General features: G+C 45.0%; 1 protein-coding gene across 2 annotated transcripts; it reads right to left on the bottom strand.

Annotated features, from left to right (window-relative positions):
* Window positions 1-2,499: 2,499 nt before the first annotated feature.
* On the bottom strand, window positions 2,500-20,168 carry LOC147024448 (metalloendopeptidase OMA1, mitochondrial-like). Of its 2 annotated transcripts, XM_085884398.1 has the most exons (9): window positions 19,713-20,168; window positions 15,594-15,801; window positions 12,648-12,821; window positions 11,860-11,967; window positions 11,066-11,194; window positions 10,794-10,868; window positions 3,805-3,954; window positions 3,332-3,365; window positions 2,500-3,244 (listed from the first exon to the last, which is right to left on the bottom strand). In XM_085884398.1, exons 1-9 carry the CDS (start codon window positions 19,967-19,969, stop codon window positions 2,982-2,984), a joined length of 1,398 nt encoding a protein of 465 aa, XP_085740524.1. In that variant the 5' UTR covers window positions 19,970-20,168; the 3' UTR covers window positions 2,500-2,981. The 2 variants fall into 2 exon arrangements, with proteins under 2 accessions (XP_085740524.1, XP_085740523.1); XM_085884397.1 differs by lacking the exon at window positions 3,332-3,365 and having other exon boundaries at window positions 2,500-3,201; window positions 19,713-20,165.
* Window positions 20,169-20,555: the final 387 nt, after the last annotated feature.

Raw genomic sequence — 20,555 nt, forward strand, 5'->3', positions numbered from 1 at the left:
CCCCCCTCCCAAAAAAAAATGTTGGAGAAAAGAACTATAACTCTGTCAGCACTGTTGACATATTTAATGAATAAGATATAAGGGTCATTTGAGTGACCCAGCAGTATTGGCGGCGGAGGTTTTGCACTCTCCCGAGTGCTCCCCCTCTAGTTTTCCTCTGAAATTACACAATTTTAATGAATCAGCACCTGTGATGTATTAAAGTTTGTTGTTTACATGAAGAAAATCATGGTCGAAGTGGGGTCAAAATTGGTCCAGGTTTGACCACACCCCCCCAAATTAGGTATTTGCTTTCCTCTCAAATTACACACGATTTCAATGAAACTTCACCACAACCTTCATCACCTGCAATGTACCAAAGTTTGTTCACGGCATGAAAAACTCGGGCCTTAGAAGGGTGTTTACGGAGGTTTGACCCTCAAAATAGGAACTGTATTTGCTTCTCAGAAACTACACACACAATTCTGATGAAACTTGACCACAACTTTTATCACCAGTAACGTACCACCGTTGGTTCATGACGTCAAAAAAAAATCACTGTCTTGAGGGTGTTTCACCCCCCACCCCCCCAAAAAAATAGGTATTTGCTTGCTTCTCTGAAGCTGCACATACAATTTTCATTATACTGTACTTCACCACAACCTCCTTCACACATGATGTACCAAAGTTTGTTCATGGCACAAAATTCAAAGTCGAAGGGAGGGTGGGGGGTGGTGAGTGACTGGTGCTCCTGATCCAGGTGAGCTTCGTGACCCCGCTGTCGTATTTTTTAGGTTTTTTCTCCAAAATAAACTCCGCTTGAGTCCTGGTGTCTGTCCATACGTTCGTTAACATGTGACTAAAATATCTTGCAAACTACCAGACCGATTATGGCCCAAATTTGATACGATGAATCAGGACAGCAAGGTCTCATGGCATTGTGCTGCCCATCCGGATGTGCCCCCGATAAGAGGAGTAAATGGATTTTTTGCCCCAAATATTGGTATTTCATTCAAATGACTTCTCAGAAATCACCAGACAGATCCAGACCAGGTCAGGCATTGGGACAATGCCCGAACCTCAAATTGTGTTCCTCATGGTCATATCTCCCCCAGAAAAGGGGCCACAGGCCCCCTCCCCATATACCTCATTTTCACTTGAACTCCACAACTACCTGCATGATATGGATCAAATTTGGTTTGATGCATCAGGACAGCAAGGTCTCATGGGGTTGTGCTCCCATCTGTATGCCCCTCGTTGAGGGGGGGGGGTAAAGTGAGTTTTGCCAGAAATGTGTTTCATTCAAAAATCTCAGAAACCAATGTCTGGATCCAGATCATACTGGCCGTATGTCTTCGTGACCATCCCCTAACCTTAAGTTGTGCTCCCCACCACTTCCCTCCCTCCCTCCCTCCCCTAATCCCTCATTCACTGAAACACATTTTCCTCACAAACATCATGACTGATATGGATCAAATTTTGTATAATACATCAGAACAGTGAGGTCTCATGCGGTTGTACTCCCAATCCAGATCTACCACTTTCAAGAGGATGAAAGGGGAGGGGAGGGGGGGGGGTTCAACTCAAATTCCGGTAATTTATTTGAAAATCTTCTCGGAAACCAACGACCAGATGTAGACCAAACTCTTCATGAAACATAAGGACCATGCCATCAACTTAAGTTGTGCTCCCCATGACTGTAGTACTTTAGGAAAGGGGGGGGCCATGACCCCTTACCCCAAATCCCTCATTTTCACCCCACCTGGTGGGGCAAATAACTCCATCCCCCACATGGATTTGCAACTTCTCAAATTCTCAGTGGTTTTTAAAAAGTACTTGTGAAATATACCAAAATATTCGGGTAATTTTTTTAATCCCAGATACTTTGCAGTTATTGATAAACAAACTGAGAAATCTTAACTCTTTAAAAATAATTTTTTGGAAGAACTCAAAATTAAAGAGTAAAAAACAATGAATCCAAAACATCTGTGGGGCTTTCAAAAAGTAAATAATCAATCAAATGTCCCACACTCGTGACAGTATCAGCGCCGTCTCAGCAGTTCCTGGCAAAGATCATGCCAGGTGGTTTGCTGTTACCTTTTCAGCAGACACCCTGCGTCAGTGGTGACCCATCCAGTGGTGACTATCTTTTCAGCAGACACACCAGTACTCCTGAACCAAATTAAGTTACCTCGGCAGCCCGATGTGCCTCATGGTATGAAAGGAATGGTTATTTTTTTTTCCAGCAGACAGGGCAGGAATTTGTTCAGGGTGACCAATAACTCACCGACTTTTCACGAAAGATACAATGGGATCTTTAACATCCATTGCTCGCAGATGGACCTCTACATGGATGATGCACATTGATGAATCATCCTGCATGCGAAACACCAGGATGACACTTCATAGGTGAGTCGAGATTCCTGGCCAGGTAAGACAGCTTGGAGTTGAGTGTGCACAGCTGTAAGCCAGTCTGCCAGCCCTCTAAATGTTCACAAAGTTAAACGAATGAGACAGATATTCCCACAAGACAGACTTTTTTATTTTCCAATGCACAAAAGTTTTTACAATTGGTAAAAATACTTTTTCTAATTTTTATATCTTGAAAAATAAAATATACTTTGGGGTGTTTTGGACTTGTGAGTATTTCAATCGGGAAGATCCATGGCCCTCGTACAGTAGAAATTAAATGTGTTCAATTGGTACTGGATTTTTCATTTTTTGTATTTCATAAGAAAATGTAATGAAATTATTCAAATATTTCATTTACCAATTAATAATGGAGGTCTGCACTCTGAGCTTCACTGCATTCACAAGTCAAGAAACGTAATCTTTGGGATAACCAATTATTGAGATATAGTTATTCCATCACAGGCATTTAACAATTACGAAGGATAATTCATCATATCAGCTCAACTACGCAAAACCGTGAATGTAAAACGAAAGCTATACATTCAACAGCACATCGTTTTCTGAGTGCAAGTGTCCACGATGGATGATATTCACTCCAAGCCGTCACGCCGTGACTCCTTGCGCTGCTTCAACAGTCGCTGGGTGAGACAAGTCCGGTGCTGTCTCTTGAGAGATGGCCTGGGAAGGCCTGAGCTGCTTGAGTGCGAGAGGGCCAGAAAGGCCAACCAGTTCACGTGCGATACGAACCGGTGTTCGGGGGTCACACTCAGGCAGTGGTGGACAAAGACACTGCTTCGATAACTCCACTGCCTTCCGTGGAAATAGAAAAAAAGATGGATAATGGCATTCAGGTCTTTTATGTCTTCAAGTTCTGTGTAATGTCATAACATTGGTTTAACCCTTCCCGCATCATGGGCATTACCTCGACTTCCGGCATTACCTCGACGCAAGCTAGTGCATTTTTTAACGCAAAACTGTGAACGCACGATGTCGCATCGATCCGTTACACTCGTATGCCAATCTGACTTTTTTATGTCAAAATCTTGCTCTTACATGATCCCAACTTACATGCATGTATATTATTTATATCTACTACAAACAATAAAATGGGGATTGGTTTTCAAAAACACAAGGTACCAAAAAACAAAGGTTTGTACTTTGCACATGAGACCAAGTTTGCGATCAATGTTTAACAAAGATGTTACATTGTCATCTTTTATTTTTCCTCACCAAGCTTGGATGCATACTTACCACGAGTAATAAAGATTCCTTTATTCCGATAATGATTTTGCGAAAGAAATTTCCACAAAATGAAGATACACACATATTGAAGTCGGGATAGACAGGTCTGATATATATAAGCAAGTCCATGACCTCGATGAAAAGTATGTAGAGTAGCATAAGCAACCTGACCTTCGGTATAAATGTGTCGATGACCTTCGCTCGCTGTACAAAAGTAGGGTGTGTTGAGAGCCACCGTGGCAGCTGCTCCTCACCGTTCATCTCCCGCTGAAATTGCATCTGCTCCCAGAATGCTGAACTCGAACGAACATCCAAACACGCCTAAAACGATACACAATCTTTATTCGAAAATAACAAAACAAGTCTAAAAATAAGTAGAGGATCATACGTGACAGCTGAAGCACCATAAACGCATTGGACGATATTTGCAGGATACAGTCGTGGCCAAAAATATTGGCATCCTTGCACTTTTTTAAAATAACTCACAATTTTCTCCATAAATAAGTTGAAATTGACAAAATAAGTATTTTGTTTCCACAATTCTTTATTATCTTGCCAAAACGAAGTTTTTGCAAGATATTGTTGTGGTTGACGAAATTCGCAAACCACCATTCAGGTCCCGTAGGTGAGATATCTCTGTAAGTATATGTGTAGTTAGGCCCAAACCCGTTGTTTGGAGGGAATAAATGTTATTCATTCGGGCTGCGACCCTTTTAGATAGCCGTTTTTCTTTTACTATCTTTATTTTGGACCAGCCGCCATTACTACCACCACAACCACCACCAACCACGTCTCAACAGCCATCGCACAACAACCACCAACCGCAACGCCGCTTCACAACAACAACAATGCCAACAGCCACGACCCTTGCCGTCGCATCTCGCTCTCGCAACCATCGCATCACCGCCATTCCCGCGCCGCTTGTGGGCACCGATCCTGGACTCGTACAGGGCGCGCACCGAGCAGCAGGTGCAAAGACACCAGCCTTTCCGAGAAATCGGATCAAGAACGATTCACGCCCACTTCTGTTCCGTCCTATCAGCGAGCGTGGGGCGATTTGGCCCCGCCTCCAGGTGCGTCGGAGTATAATCGCTATATGCAGATTCGCGGATCAAGAATCATTCACGCCCACTTTTCCTCTGTCCAATGGGGAGCGTGGCTCCGCCCCCGAGCGATTCCTGATCCAAAAATCTGCATATGATTTCTCCTGTCAGACTATAAAGCACCGAGCGCGGAGCGAATCGACGCAGTTGGAAAGAGTCGAGCAGTTGGAGGGAGCCGAGAAGAGTCGAGCAGTTGGGAAGAGTTAGCAGTTGGACGGAGTTGAGGAGTGGGAAGAGAAAGGAGTTGAGAAGAGGCAGTTGAGTTGGAAAGAGTTGAGTGTTTCGGAAGAGTTGAAGAGTTGGGCAGTTGGAAGGAGTCGAGCAGTTGGACGGAGTTGAGAAGAGTGGAGAGTGGGAGAGTTGGAGAGTTGTGGCGGCGGCGAAGGCAGTCGAGAGGGCGCTCGTGTCAGAGTCGGGGAGCTGCGGAGAGGGGAGGCCGGTAACGCGACCGAGGTCGCGGTGGAGTCGCTCGTCGCGGGACCCAAGCCAGCGAGATATCCTCATTCCCCCGAGCATCAACAACCCCCTCCTGTTTCCCCCCGCGCTGAGATAGTGTGAGAAGGGGGCCCCGTTCCCACCCCATTCCAGGCAATGCCAGCGAGGCCCGCGGAGTCGGGGCGCCGCCGCCATCTTGCGGCTCATCACCAGACGGGTAGGCTCGACGCGGTCTCGGCCCCATGCCCGTCTGCCCCCCCTCATCGTTGAGGGTGGTCCCTTTTTCTTTTGCTTTGAGTATATGTGTTGTCGGCGCCGTCTGTGAAGTAAAACTGTATAAGTGTTGCCGTGTGCTCGGTAGTCGGTAGTAGATCTGCATTGTTACATTTGCTTTTTGTGCAGAATTGTTGTGTTTCTTCTACTTTTACATTTGCTTTTGGTGTATAATTGTATATGTGTGCTTTCCGTTTGCCGCGGAATAAATGTGCTTTATGTTGAACTGTTTTTCCCGTTTCGCTTCGTCTTTTCTTTTATTGAATCTCCATCTTACTTCACGTAAAGGGTTGGTCGTGGGCTAAATACGCCCAATAATTAATCGAACCGTCGAGGTTGACGATAACACCGCTCGGTTATCCCGATAGTACGGAACGGGTCGCTTAAAGTGGCCCGTGTCCGAAGTCGACCTGCGGCGAGGTGCGATCGCCCGGTCTACCCTCCGTGTGGGTACTTAGGTAGGTCGAATTTGGCGAGCAACCCTATCCCACGTGGGGGGCCGATTGGCACGATCGTGGTGAGGCCGAAAGGCCCACCCGTGACTAGTTCCCGGTGTTAGTCCGAGAGGGTCACGATGGGATTGTCCGTCCGGTGGGCGACGTGCCGCGATTCGAGTTACGTGGCCGCTCGCACGCCGGCGGGCGCGAATCCGCAACAATATGTTAGTCAGCTTGTGATTTTTTAATTTTTTTGTTTTTGTTTTTGTTTGTCTGTAATCACGTATCGATCACTCTGCAGAGCACACTTATCATCGGAAATTTTTGTAACTTTGCATATCAGAGTCCTATAGAGGTCCCTTTCAGCGCATAAAATTTTCAAGGTCACTTTGTCGCAAATCAGGGGAGTCGACGAAACCATTATTTTTTGAGTAATTTTGATTGGATCATCTTCAAACTTCATGGGAATATAGTTCATGGTCTGGCGCTCAGCTGATTAATTTTTGGTGGCGATCGGCCTTGATCTTCATGGTTAGCGCTGGAGGTCGAAAGTTTTTGACCCCAAGGTCAAATTTTGAAATCTTAGGTACCATATCATGTAATACCTCAAATTGAACACCTCGACGAGTGCTTTCTCGATATGTCAAGCTTGAGACATTATGACGTCATTTGGTGACGTTATGAGGCAAACGCATATTTTTCATGGTTACTCTGTTGAACGATTCTCATTGGAATCTCGTAGGCAGATATTCCTCTAGGAGTCGCTCCTGGTGGATAGCAGCTCTGTTCACCTCAGTGTGACTTTAAAGAAGTCACACGTGGTCACCTTTTGGCAAGATACGGGTCACCCTGCGGGTGACATTGGTTTTTATTTCACTGTTAATATTACAGAACCATTGTTTTTAATTCACAACTTAATATATCTTTTTAAATCGGAAAATAAAAAGAAATGGCATTGATGACACCCTCGACTTAATATTTGGTCGCACGGAGGTTTGCCCCTCAAAATGACAAAATAACTGCAGTCAAGTGCTTCCTCTCACCATAACTGAGCTACCGACACCTCTCTACTGGCAGTTTGTCTCACTCTTCTTGTGCAAACTGCTCCAGTTCTCCCAGATTTGAAGGGTACCTTCTCCAAACTGATGTTTTCAGATCTCCCCACAGGTGTTCAATGGGATTTAGATTTGGACTCATTGCTGGCCACTTCAGAACCAGTCCAGTGTTTTGTCCTGAACCATTCCTGGGTGATTTTTGAAGTGTGTTTGGTGTCATTGTCCTGCTCCAAGACCCATGACCTTCGACAGAGACCCAGCGTTCTGACACTGGGTTGAACATTGCGCTCCAAAATGCCTTGGTAATCTCCTGATTTCATGATGCCATGTACACATTCAAGGCACCCAGTGTCAGAGGCAGCACAACAACCCCAAAACATCACTGAACCTCCTCCATGTTTGACTGCAGGGAAGGTGTTCTTTTCTTTGAGGCTTCATTTTGTTTTCTGCAAACATTGACATGATGTGCGTCACCAAGAAGCTCTAATTTGGTCTCATCTGTCCACAAGACATTCTCCTCGAAGGATTTTTGGCTTGTTCAGGTGTATTTTGGCAAACTCCAGTTGGGCTTTCTTATGTGTCTCTCTCAGCAGTGGGGTTCACCTGGGTCTCCAACCATAGAACCCCCTTTCATGGAGTTGGTGACGGATGGTGCGAGTTGAAATGATCGTACCTTGTGTCTGAAGGTCAGCTTGAATCTGTTTGGCAGTTGATCGGGGTGCTTTCTCCACCATTCTAAGAATCCTTTGCTGCAATCTTCGATCAAGTTTTCTCTTGCAGGGAGGTTGGCTGCAGTACCATGGGCCTTAATCTTCCTGATAACATTGTGTACGGTGGACACAGGAACATCAAGGTCTCTGAAGATGGACTTGTAGCCTTGGGATTGTCCATGCTTGGCTACAATCTTGTGTCTGACCTCCTCAGACAATTCTCTGGTTTTCTTTCTTTTCTCCATGCTCATTGCAGAACACACAGTGACACAAAGCAGCAGAATGACTCCATTCCTCTATTCAAACTGGTTGAACGAGTGATTTTTATATTGCAGGCACCTGCAACTCACCATGGGTGAGTTCAATTCCAAAATAAAGGAGAATCACCTGCTTGAAATCTAATTATTTCAAAGAACTTCTAAAAGGTGCCAATAATATTGCCACAGGGGTGGCTGGCCCAAGTTAACCCCCCGACCCAAATTTGTTGTAGCCAGGCGGTTAACACTGACTAACCTCCTGGGACGGCCGAGCGGTTCCTTATTACAAGGAGGTGGACACGCTGATTGTCATAGATTTCAACACACGCTCGAAGGATGTGGTGGTTGGCAATAGCGGACGACGCAGGAATAGCGGGTGGAAGGAGGATGACGGCGAATGGACAGCACGAGGAGGTTTGACCTACGAACCCCACTACAAATATACTAAATGCGGTTTCTTTAAAATAATCACATTCGATAAACATGCACAAATATTTACAAGACTATAATTTCACAGGTAATAATAATACGAATAATAATAATAAATAACTTCTGTGATCGAGGCCCCGCACACAGATGCAAACACAGACAAAGTGTGACAAAATTAAAATAAAACCCCCTTCTTAAATACACTGGTGCTCAGCCTGACCCAGGGCTGGTCCTCGTCAAACTCAGGTTGAGGGCGCTTCCTCCAGCACGTGTACTCGCAAGCAAAATGGCGCAGTCACTTTCGCAGAGCACACGCGCGCGCCGCGGCGCTTCGAGACGCAGCTTTCCACACACAGGCTCAAGAACGTGCCAGCTTTCCTCTTTCTTAGAGGGTGCCACCTGCCTCGTGCGGTCCTCACACTGACCTCACGTGCGTGTCCTGCCGAACCAGATGGGAGCCCTCCACACTCCACACATGCAATCTGGCTGGAACCTCCTCAATCTGCACCTTCGATCACTCCCACGCTACGCTGTAGTCTGAAGCCCCTTCAATCACAATCCGCACATGCAATCTCGCTGGAACCTCTTCCACACCCTGCGCCTGCTAACCTTCCTCTCATCGCCCTCCCTGTCCTCCGCCCCCAGGGTGTGGCCTGCTCACCCCCAAAAACAGGAAGGCAGGGCTTCTGTTTTTTGTCATTTGAGGGACTCAGAATATCAAAAAACAGGGAAAATCACAGAGGGCAATCACGTACAGGGGGGACAAAGTTTTACTCCCGAAGCTAATTAACGCTGCACCACCCCTCGTGTGGTGACACGCAACACTTAAGCTCACGGATTCCTGAACAATTACATCGAAGTGCTTCTATCGTCCACGGACCACACGACACACTATATAATCCTATCTGTACTATTAAATCATTTCATGTACCCCCAAAACCGGAACAATATTGTCCGGGCCATTTTAGGATTTGTGTGTGGAATAAGCTCAGGTTTAGTAATTTTTTTTCAGCTTTTTTTGTTTTGTTCCACTGCAAACCAATGAAATACATTTGTGGATACCAAAATATTTTTTTTAATTTCAACAATTTTCTGGAAGAAATGGTGCATTATTTGAAAAAGGTGCAAGGGTGCCAATATTTTTGCCTATGACTGTATACTGTACTATGAAAAGTCATGGGACACTGATTGACAACCAGCAAATACAACCCGTCACTTCGCTGAAAAGAGTATGAAGGGGAGGGGGTATTCAGTTCAAGTCGATCGATGGACAGTATTCAGTGACAGTGTGAATATTGTAGAGCGCTTGCAACGGACCTCTGGGAGCTTGGACATATTGCTGCGTTTGATCCTGGGGAGTAACTGTTGAAATCTATCTGTCCGGGTTCTTCCTGACATCCTTGTTCTTTGTTCTTTGTTCCTTTCATACTTCATTCTACTTTTTGCTTTTTCTTCTCTTTCCTCTTTCACTCTATTTCTTTCTTTCGTTATCTATCTATCGAAGGAGAAGTGAATTCTTGCAGAATTTTTTTCTTTGAGGCTCACTTGGTTGCACTTGGATGGGTTTGAGGGTAGTGGAGTAGCAGCTGAAGCCCAAATCCTATCCAGGTTCCTCCTGATGATGCCATATTTCCTCTTTACTTCTTCGGGTTCCTTCTTGGTCTTCACTTTGATTGAACACTCAAGGAAGCACTCCAAACGAAACGGTTGATAAGGAACGGCTGACTCGTCAAGCAATTATCTGTCATATTAAACACCTCCCGGAGACGCCCAAGCAATGCCCGAATTAGACAAATGAACACTTTTTTTTGGCAGTCAGAACTGCTGCAAAGTTCAATTCTGGAATATAAACCTTGTAATTCAGCTGAGTTCAAGAGATTCTCAAGGTTATGTCATGTGCGGAAATGAAGTAAAGCCATGAACGTGTCCAGGCATTTATAAACATTTCAATGTACCCATCGATTCGTTGCTTTGATGAACAGGTAAGGGATTCGATAATATGAGTGAGGAAAGTGGGAAAAGAAACACTATCGTTAAGAAATCGTTGTGGCCTGTGCCAAGTTGAGCAGGCCAAAAAACATTCAGACCCAGACGAGGTAACCCGGGATACGCCTTAAGACCACAGACAGCAAGGTGGCCAAGGATGTGCCTGATTAAGGATATTAGGCCGTTAATTATCTTCAAAAGGGGTGTTTTAATTAACCCGAACACCCAATTTTCACTCTTGCACTTCCTTGGAGTTCCCTTCATATGCATGCAAAGTTTCAGGCTGCAAGGCTCATGGTTTTGGAGTTAAGGATGAGACGCACGCACGCACGCACACACACACATGCATAACAAGCCTGGGTGTGCAGCCCTGTGCCCAAATGAAAGCCTGGACCTTTGCTCCATAAACTGCTCACATTTTGTAAGACGAAGGATGTATCATTCACCATAGCTCATCGAGTTCGAAGTTGCGTACCTTCGCCATCAGCTGTAGTCCAACTTCATCGGCTTCCGCTTCCATGAGCCGGCTGTGTGGCAGTTCACACAGCACCTGAAGGAAGGCATCATAATCTCACTTTCTGCATGTAGGAATGCCTCGGAGCAGTGTGCACATCTTGCAACACTTGGCATGGTGCTTGATGCCCGATCAATACATCCATTTGCAATCTCCAAAGGATCCCCATGCTTTTACATAATATTTCTCATGCATAATGATTTACATAAACATCATGTGGAGTGATGCCTTGCCTTGCACGCTTTCTCCTGCGCCCAGTGTAGGAATGCAGCGATCAAGTCGATGGGAAGTGTCGCCCACAATACTGTCACCACAACCAGAGACAACATCTCTTGCAATTGCAGGTAACTCGCTCGTTCTTGCTGTTCAAGGAGTATCCAGAAGATGATAAATCAGTGTACCGTTAGCAAATGACTCCGAGGACCCTGAGACACTTTTCAAATATATTTTCTTTCTGCTCTTTCCCTTAATCTCCACCCCAATCCATCCCCACCCTCATACCTTCATGGCAGCTATTTTTATTTGAATAATGGGGGTTTTTTTTCTTTCCCCTCTTTCCTTAAATTGTAAACACATAAACAATGAATCATTTCATGTTTTCATTTTGACTCTCACGTACTCAAATATATAATTGTTTTTGCTTAATTCTCACAGGAGGCTGAGGCTTACGGAGGAACTTGTACAGAGATCACATGCAGCACAACAACATTAGTGGGCATGTGTACTTTTACATTTATTACAAGGACATTAGGACATGATTAATGGACAACACACATGGGATTTGAACCTGGGTCCCCTACATTATGAGCAAGGGCCCAGGGCTTCAGATGGGAACAAACACCAACAGGGCCAATCCATAACAGGAAATATAATAAAAAACTAACAACAAACAAAATGCCCCAAACAGAAGATCCAAAACTTAGAAAGGCACTTGCACACACAAGGTCGCAGCAAACCCAGGTTTGCAATGTCATTCACGGAAAACACCAATGGAGATGGGACGACGTGACGATAAATGGTGCCTTACAGAGTGGCCAAGAATAGCATGCGCCATCTCATGGCTCAGAACGGTTGCCAGTTGGTTTGCATCACAGGTTACACTCAGCATTCCGGTGAAGACAAACACGTGCCCGTTCTATGGAAGGAAAGGAGGGAATGGGTAGGGTGGAGTGTGGGGCGGGGGGGGGGTGTGGTGGAGAGGTGCCACTGCACTTGTTACTACTTGTTAATACAGTGCAGAAAAAACATATTTTAACAGAATTTTTTATTGCATCTCACTTGCATTTTTATTCACATTTCACCTGTAATCACAAAACAAAAGCATTCTGTTTAAAATTAGCATCACATATACAATTTTACACAATTAGCACTTACACAATTTTTAACTTGCAAATCTCATTTACGTAATGTGTAGGCAGAGTCTGTATGGCCACAGTACTTGAACAGAGGCTGATGCATTGAGGTAATCTACACCTATTTGATGAGAGATGTGATAACTCTCATAAGCATGGGTATAGAGTGGGAGCACAAAGGCAAACAATACTACTATTGTGTCATTTTTAAGCTTATTATTATTATTATTCTCTTACATGCAGCACATGGCTTTGGGGTAGTATCATTTGCTGTGGAGCAAGACTGTGCCAAAGATGCAGTGCCCTCTGTGGGTAAAGCAAGAATTTGTAATTTGTCCATGGTGCCGGCAATAGCTTGCCCACTCTTAGCGAAGGATAATGTGGGATCTTTAACATCCACCAACTCATGTGGACGTTACTTTCCCTCTTAGTATGAATTGAAGATCGCCAATTGTATACGTACCGCCAACACGAAAGCATTCTGCTCAGGCACATCCACAACGTTGACCTTCCAGGTCACAGCAGAGATCTGAGGAACATCTGTGTTCCTGCTTATGATGTGCTGCAACACAGCACTCACAAACTTGTGCCATGGATCGTCAGCCGGCAATATGTTTTCTCCGTGCTCCTCCATGAGCTGAAGCAGAGACAAGATGAATGGTTGAAATTGCTCAGTCGAGAAATCTTTACTGCATTTACACATGCAAGTTGCACCTTCGCATAAAGCTGCAGTCGAGGGACATTCAAGGAAGTTATAGATTCGGGACATTCGATGGTGACCGACAGCCGGGATATTTTGCTCATAAAGTTACGTGCATGGTTGGTATCTGCCATTAGTTTAAACAATCCAAAATGTTTTTGGTCGATTCAGAATATCATGCAAAAGTGTGCCAAGTCGCATCGTTAGGGGTATTAGTAAACTTTGAGCATCGACCTGTCATCACTTTTATGCAAAGAATGTGTTACTCAAAATGAATCCATGAGCACACATTGGTCGTGTATGACGAAGGTGTACCCTCAGTCTGTTCTCGTAAAATGGGTGGCTGACTTTAAACGAGGATGCGAGGCACTTGAAGATGGCCCCAGCCTAAATAGGGTTGGCAGATGCGACCGACCCACAAACTGCTGCCGAGGTCAACACATTCGTCATGGAGAATCACCGTGTTAAGGTCACAGAAATAACCACAGAACTTGGGAATTTCTCAAAGCGGCGTTTTAACCATTACCCTCAACACTTGGGCATGTCCAATGTCTCAGCAAGATGAGTCCTCCACAAACTCAGCACCGACAATCGGCAGCAACGGCTGGCTTGATTTTGTGAACTTCTTGAACTGATCATCGCAGATCCAGCCAACTTTAGCACAAGTCCGGTAACTGATGATAAAGTGTGGCTTCACCACTGGGATCCTGAAGGCAAATTCGAATCCGTGCAATGGAAACACAAGGGATCACTGCGAACGCAACAGATTTCACACCTAAAAGTGATCTGGAAAGATCATGCCCTCAATTTCTCAGTGATGTCAAGGGAATCCTGCTGATTGACGATATGCCACATGAAACAAAACAAAAACAAACAAACAAAAAATTCACAAGGGAATACGATTCCAGTGTCATGCAGAAATTGCAGCAGGGTATCAATGACAAACGCCGAGAGATATGGACCAAAGGTGCGTTCCTCCTAATGTGCCTATGCACGAGTCCCATGTCCCACAGACTGCTATTCCCGACTGGTTTTGAGCAGCTGGATCACCACCTGCACAGCCTGGACCTGCCCCCCGGTAATGATCATCTGTTTCGCCGTTTGAAGTTCCGACGACGTGACCGTCCATTTGCCAACGCAGAACTAAGTGGGATGTGGCTGAAAAGAGCAATCTGAACACCCCCATTTCTGGAAGACAAATGGAGCAAGTGAGTTTTCTCATTCCTTGGAACGCCACTCGAATCCCACATGTCGACAACCTTGTCTCACCTTCTGAAATGAACCAAACGTGTTGCAAAGTTTGGGATTGTCACACCACAATCATTCTCAACAGGTTGCTCTGCATAAGCAATGCACCACATCTAACATGATGATGGATTTCTCACATACACTGAAGACACCTCATCGATGCGTGAGAAATCCTGGGGCCTTCAAAGCTGCAGTTCAATTTTTTGAGAACAACATGGCGCATTTACAGCATATTCCTCACCTTATATGTCCAAAACATTCCCTTTCCCTCACATTCTCTTCCTCTCTTCTCTTCTCTTCAAAATATTGTGCTTGATTATCTTGCCAAAACGAAGTTTTTGCAAGATACGTTAGTCAGCTTGTATGTTTTTTTTTATTGGTCTGTAATCACGCATAAAAAATTCTGCAGAGCACAGTTATCATTGGAAATGTTTGTAACTTTGCATATCAGGGGCCTATAGAGGTCCCTTTCAGTGCATAAAAACTTGAAGGTCAAGGTCAAAGGTCAAGGTCACTTTGTCGCAAATCAGGGGAGTCGACGAAACCCTTATTTTTTGAGTAATTTTGATCGGATCGTCTTCAAGCTTCATGGGAATATAGTTCATGGTCTGGCGCTCAACTGATTAATTTTTGGTGGCGATTGGCCTTGACCTTCATGGTTAGCGCCTGAGGTCAAACACATTTGACCCCAAGGTCAAATTTTCAAGTTTTAGGAACCATATCGTGTAGTACCTCAAATTGAACATCTCGATGAGTGCTTTCTCGATATGTCAAGCTTGAGACATTATGACGTCATTTGGTGACGTTATGAGGCAAACGCATATTTTTCCTGGTTACTCTAGAACGATTCTCATCGGAATCTCTCGTTGGCAGATATTCCTCAAGGAGTCGCTCCTGGTGGATAGCAGCTCTGTTCACCTCAGTGTGACCTTAAAGAAGTCACACGTGGTCACCTTTTGGAAAGATACGGGTCACCCTGCGGGTGACATTGGTTTATTTTTATTTTTTTGTTTGTTTGTTTATTTCTTGTAATCTACACTCTTCAAGTTTCCTTCTCCCACCCCATTGCGTGGATGGGCCCCCAAGTGGGCATTTTAAACCAAGCAGTGAAGCTTTGAGAAATTTTGGGGATAACCTGTATTTGAGGGAAAAGAAATAAAAAAAAAAAACAAATGAAGAAATAAAACAGCAATAAAGCTATTCGCCGAACCAAATCATTTCTGAAATGCCCAGCTTACTTTTTCACATTTCAAAAGTACACCTCTCTCTTGCCATGCAACTCATAAGTATTTTCATTTGCTTTCTTCCTCTCACAACATTCTCAGCCTTCACTGTGCCTTGGAATTCTGGAATATTAACAAATCCATTTCGCCTTTACTTGAACATCCATCAATGACGTCATGTGCGGACATTCATGGCACTCCATAAACCACATTCATTGTGGAGAGAAAATGTCCTCACCTCTTGAAGCTGCAGCTCTGACAGATACTCAAACTGTTGCGAGGTGAAAACCAAAACCCTCCGCCTGCCCGTTATAGGAACAGTATCAGCATGGACCAAGAGATAGGCAAGGCTTAATGCCGCTGCTGCAAGGATGAACAGGGCATTCCGCGAAGTCAGTGTTGCACGCTTCTCCGCAGGCAGCGAACGCCACCATTGCCGCAAGTGCCTGGAAGATAGCGCACATCCAATAATTATTTTCATAGTGTTGTTAAGTATGACTTCATGAAGAAACATGTGATTCAAAGCGATTTCTCACAAACACTAAAATTGATAAATAATGTATGTTTTCGAGCAAAACTGCTGTTAGCTTTTCGACTACAGGACGTCAATTCAAACAGTATTTATCGCAGGTAAGAAAGGGGGGAGGGGGGAGGGACACTCATACGAGATTTACTCTCCTTATGCTCTTCGTACCATTCATAACACCCCCATGTGAGATGCCGTTCAAAGTACTGTCGGCCCTTCACGCCCCTGGACTTTTGTCACATTTTGTTGAGTTAGTCTGAATATAAAATGGATTAATTTAAAAAGAAAATTTGTCACCGATCCACACAAAATACCCCATAACGACAAAGTGCAAACATGTTTTTAGAAATTTTTACAAATTAATTATAAATGAAATGTTGAAATGACTTGCATCAATAAGTATTCAACCGCTTTACGATGACAATCCAAATTGAGCTCAGGTGCATCCAATGTCCTTTGATCATCCTCGAGATGTCTCCACAAGTTGATTGGAGTCCACGTGTGGCCAATTCAAAATGACTGGACGTGATTTTGAAAGAAACACACCTTTCTATGTGAGGTCCCACAGTTGACAGTGCATGTCAGAGCAGAAACTCCACCAGGAAGTCCAAGGAACTGTCTGTCCATAGAACTCCAAGATAGAATTGTGAGGCAGACATCTGGGGAAGGGTGAAAAACAATTTCTAGAGTGTTGAAAGTTCCCAAGAGCACAACGAGCTCCATCATTCGGAAATGGAAAGAATATCGAACGACCAAACGACCCAGGGAGGTAAGAAAGAACCCAATGACCACTCTGACAGAACTACCGACTTCCATGGTTGAGATGGGACAACCTGCTGGAAGGACAACAGTCTCTGTAGCACTTTACAAATCTAGGCTTTATGGGAGAGTAGCCAGACGGAAGCCACTCACGACAAAAAGTCACATGACAGCACGCCTGGAGTTTGCAAAAAGGCACGTGAAAGGCTCTGAGAGCAAAAGATTCTGTGATCTGATGAGACGAAAATTGAACTCTTTAGCCTGAATGCAAAGTGCGACGTCTGGCGGAAACCAAGCATAGCTCATCACCCACCTAACACCATCCCTACCGTGAAGCATGGTGGTAGCAGCATCATGCTATGGGGATGCTTTTCAGCCGTCAGAACTGGGAGAGCTGTCCGAAGGATCCATGAAGCCGATCCTTCTCAGGCGACTTTTTCCAGTTGCCATCTCAAAGTTGCCGATTGAGATCTATCCTACTTCAAGAGGGAGGAACTTGTTCTCAAACATGCTCAGTTTGATCATGGCGGTCAGGTCAATCAGCAAAACGAACCTCATCTCTGTGCCTCGTATATGGTTGCTCTGAGAGTTTGACAAGAAAACAAAACAAACCGCACACAACTGTGAAAACTCTGATACTGCCATAATGCAAGGATATTGTTTGTTGCACCTTGGGAGAGATTGTTGCGAAAATGCTGAACATGGTGTCGCTCTCCAATGATACTGTGCGTCGAAGAAGTTGCGACTCAACAGTAGACATCCAACAGCAAGTGAATGCAGAAATTAAAGAAGACCCCCTGGGCATTTTTGCGATTCAACTTGGTGAGTCAACCAACACCTCCAGCTATGCTCAGCTACTGGTCCACACACGGTCCATAAAGGACTCAGTCCTCAAGGAAGTGTTCTTATTTTATCACTCTTTGGGATTCACAATGAAGGGAGAAGACACCTTTGAGGCAGTATCAAACTTCTTTGAACAAGATGGGCTCTCATGGGGAAATGTGGGATGTACGACAGGTAGAGCCCCTGCAATGCTGGGATGTCGTTCTGGATTCCAAGCACTGGTGAAAGTGGCTAACCACAACACAAGCAAGCTACACTGCATGATTCACCGCTATGCATTAGCCACGAAGACTCTGCATATAATGCTGAAAACTGCACCTGATGTCGTGACCATGGTCATCAAATCCACTGTTTTGAACACGAGGACGTTCCACCTCCTATGTCGAGACTTTAACGCTGAGGAAGAGTCACTCCTTTTAAACATGGAAGTAAGACGGCTTTCAAGAGGTAACGTGATTGCTCGAGCCATGGCACTGAAAGTAGAGATAAAATCATTATTCGACACGAGTGAGAAGGGAGAATCCAAGCAGTTTGTAGACAAACTGTCAGACGAAAGACAGGTGCATCACTAAGCTGGCTTACCTCATGGAAACATTTTCTCACCTAAACACACTCAACAAATCGCTCCAAGGGTCCTCGACTGCTGTGCTTGACTTGGTCGACAAAGTTCAAACTTTGCTGATGAAGCCGCAGCTGTGGCAAGAAAAAGTCAGAGCAGGCGGTTTTAATGTCTTTGAGAACGTGACCGACGGCTTGTCGGCCCTCCATGAAGAGCAAGTGGATGAGATCAGTGTCCTCGTCCAGGACCATCTACTTTGCCTCAATCAGGAGTTGAATTACTGCTTTGCAGACCTTGGTGACTTGGATCGTCAACTCATTCGAAATCCACTCAAGGTGGATCCGAGATCCCTTCCAGATGAATTGCAGGACAAATTTTTCATCCTAGTCAATGACTTCAACGTCGGAGATGCTTTCAAGAGTTTGTCGTTGACAAGATTTTGGTCAACAATGACTTCGTCGTACCCAGCTCTGACAAAGGAATGTGTGAAAAGTCGTCTGGTGTTCCCTTCGACCTCCCTCTGTGAACAGGCTTTTTCCAGGCAACATTTTGAAACATTGAAAGCAGGTACCTTGTCCTTCTCTGCGGGGAGTGGGGATGGATGTGGCCAATGTTGAAAGACCTCAAGGTGCACTGGAAGAAGAAAAATATTGGTAACCCTCGGGACCATGCTATCGGTATAGTTACAGGGGGAGGCTCAATTTTAAAATTCTAGTTTCTGATCAGGATCTTCACCAGAATCGAATCAATGCATCCTTGTCACACACCCAACCTATCCACCACATTTCGTCCAAATCTGTACATCACCTTTTAATATCCTGCTTAGACAGAGAGGGGTGAAAACACAACCTCCATCCACCTGATTGGCGGATCAATTATTGCGGCCATTGCGTTGTCGTGAGTGACAGGGGTGTGTTCTTGTGTTCAGTTACCAAGGTTATCGTGGAGCGCTTGCCAAGTGGCTTCAGCTCTCAAGCAAGGACTCCATTCGAAACCGTTGATAAGGAATGGCTGGCTTAGCAAGTGCGAGCTAGCTGCTTGGCAAGCGCAAGTTAACTGCTTGATAAGTGCGAGTTAGCTGCTTGATAAGCACTCGTTAGTTGCTTGGAAAGTACAAGTTAGCTGCTTGGTAAGCGCGACTTAGCTGCTTGGTAAGCGCGACTTAGCTGCTTGGTAAGCATGAGTTAGCTGCTTGGTAAGCTTGAGTTAGCTCCTTGGTAAGTGCTTGTTAGCTGCTTGGTAAGCGAGAGTTAGCTGCTTGGTAAGCATGAGTTAGCTGCTTGGTAAGCGCTAGCTAGCTGCTTGGTAAGCTTGAGTTAGCTGCTTGCTAAGCGCTAACTAGCTGCGTGGTCAGCACGAGTTAGCTGCTTGGTAAGCGCTAGCTCGCTGCTTGATAAACGCGAGTTAGCTGCTTGGTAAGCACGAGTTAGCTGCATGGAAAACGCCAGTTAGCTGCTTGGTAAGTGCCAGTTAGCTGCTTGGTAAGCGCGAACTAGCTGCTTGGTTAGGGCTAGTTAGCTGCTTGGTAAGCGCCAGTTAGCTGCTTGGTAAGGGAACACACCAGTGAAGTGGACGATGTGTATTTTATCAGTTTATTATTCAAACACCGACGGGACACTCATTGTATAATCACTGCTGAAGAAAGAGGAAGAAGAGCGAATGTCGCACACCTTCCCAACAATACAGAGACCACATGTCGTAGCGGCTGCAAGATTGCCCACACGATGGGACCAGGAAGAGCAGATTGAATGAGCGGAGCAGGAAGGTCTTGACTTTGGTTCGGTTTGACGAACGAAGGTTGCCGGAACGGCTGAGGGGTCCGTACTACACCAGCTGTGTATAAAGAAGCCCCGACGTGCAGCACACGGCGATGTGAACTCACCCGAAGGGCAAAAACAACCGGACGTATCAACAGCTGGCGCTGCATGGCGGAGGGACATAGTCCCTCGTTAATTATTCTTCAACTTCGGAAGGGCGCAAAGAAGTTTCGGGTTACACGTGGACAACAAGTCTTTCCTCGTGTTAATGTTCCATCGACCACGTGTGAAAAACACAAACATCGAAGGGAACGTGTTCACATGGACCGTCTGTGACCTTGAATACGAGAACACCGCCCAGCCAAAAGGGTTTTAAAAATGATCTTTCCAGCCACAAGAAACTTTGTAATCCGTTACATTATAACAACGATGCCCGATCTTTCACAAACTAAAAATACATTGTTGTTTTGAAAATGTTTTTTAAGGGTAAAAAAAAATCTGACGATACAATTGAGGTGTTTTTCAACATTTTGTTGGCTCGGTTGTTCCTTTTCTCCCATTCTTTGTTGTTGTTGTTCAGAGTAAGAACATTATCTATATATCTATATATTATTTATGTTAACGTGTGCGCGTAATTTGACGTATCTCCTCCAAAACTGCGGAAGGATTGTCGCCATTTTCGGTACGCAGGTGCTCTGTGGTCCAATGAACAGCATGGGCTTTGTGAGATCGCGCCACACGGACAGCTTTGGGAAT

The sequence above is a fragment of the Eptatretus burgeri genome, chromosome 6 (genome assembly GCF_056783735.1).
Source record: "Eptatretus burgeri isolate ZD-2024b chromosome 6, Ebu_testis_v1, whole genome shotgun sequence".
In the NCBI taxonomy this organism is placed as follows: domain Eukaryota; kingdom Metazoa; phylum Chordata; class Myxini; order Myxiniformes; family Myxinidae; genus Eptatretus; species Eptatretus burgeri.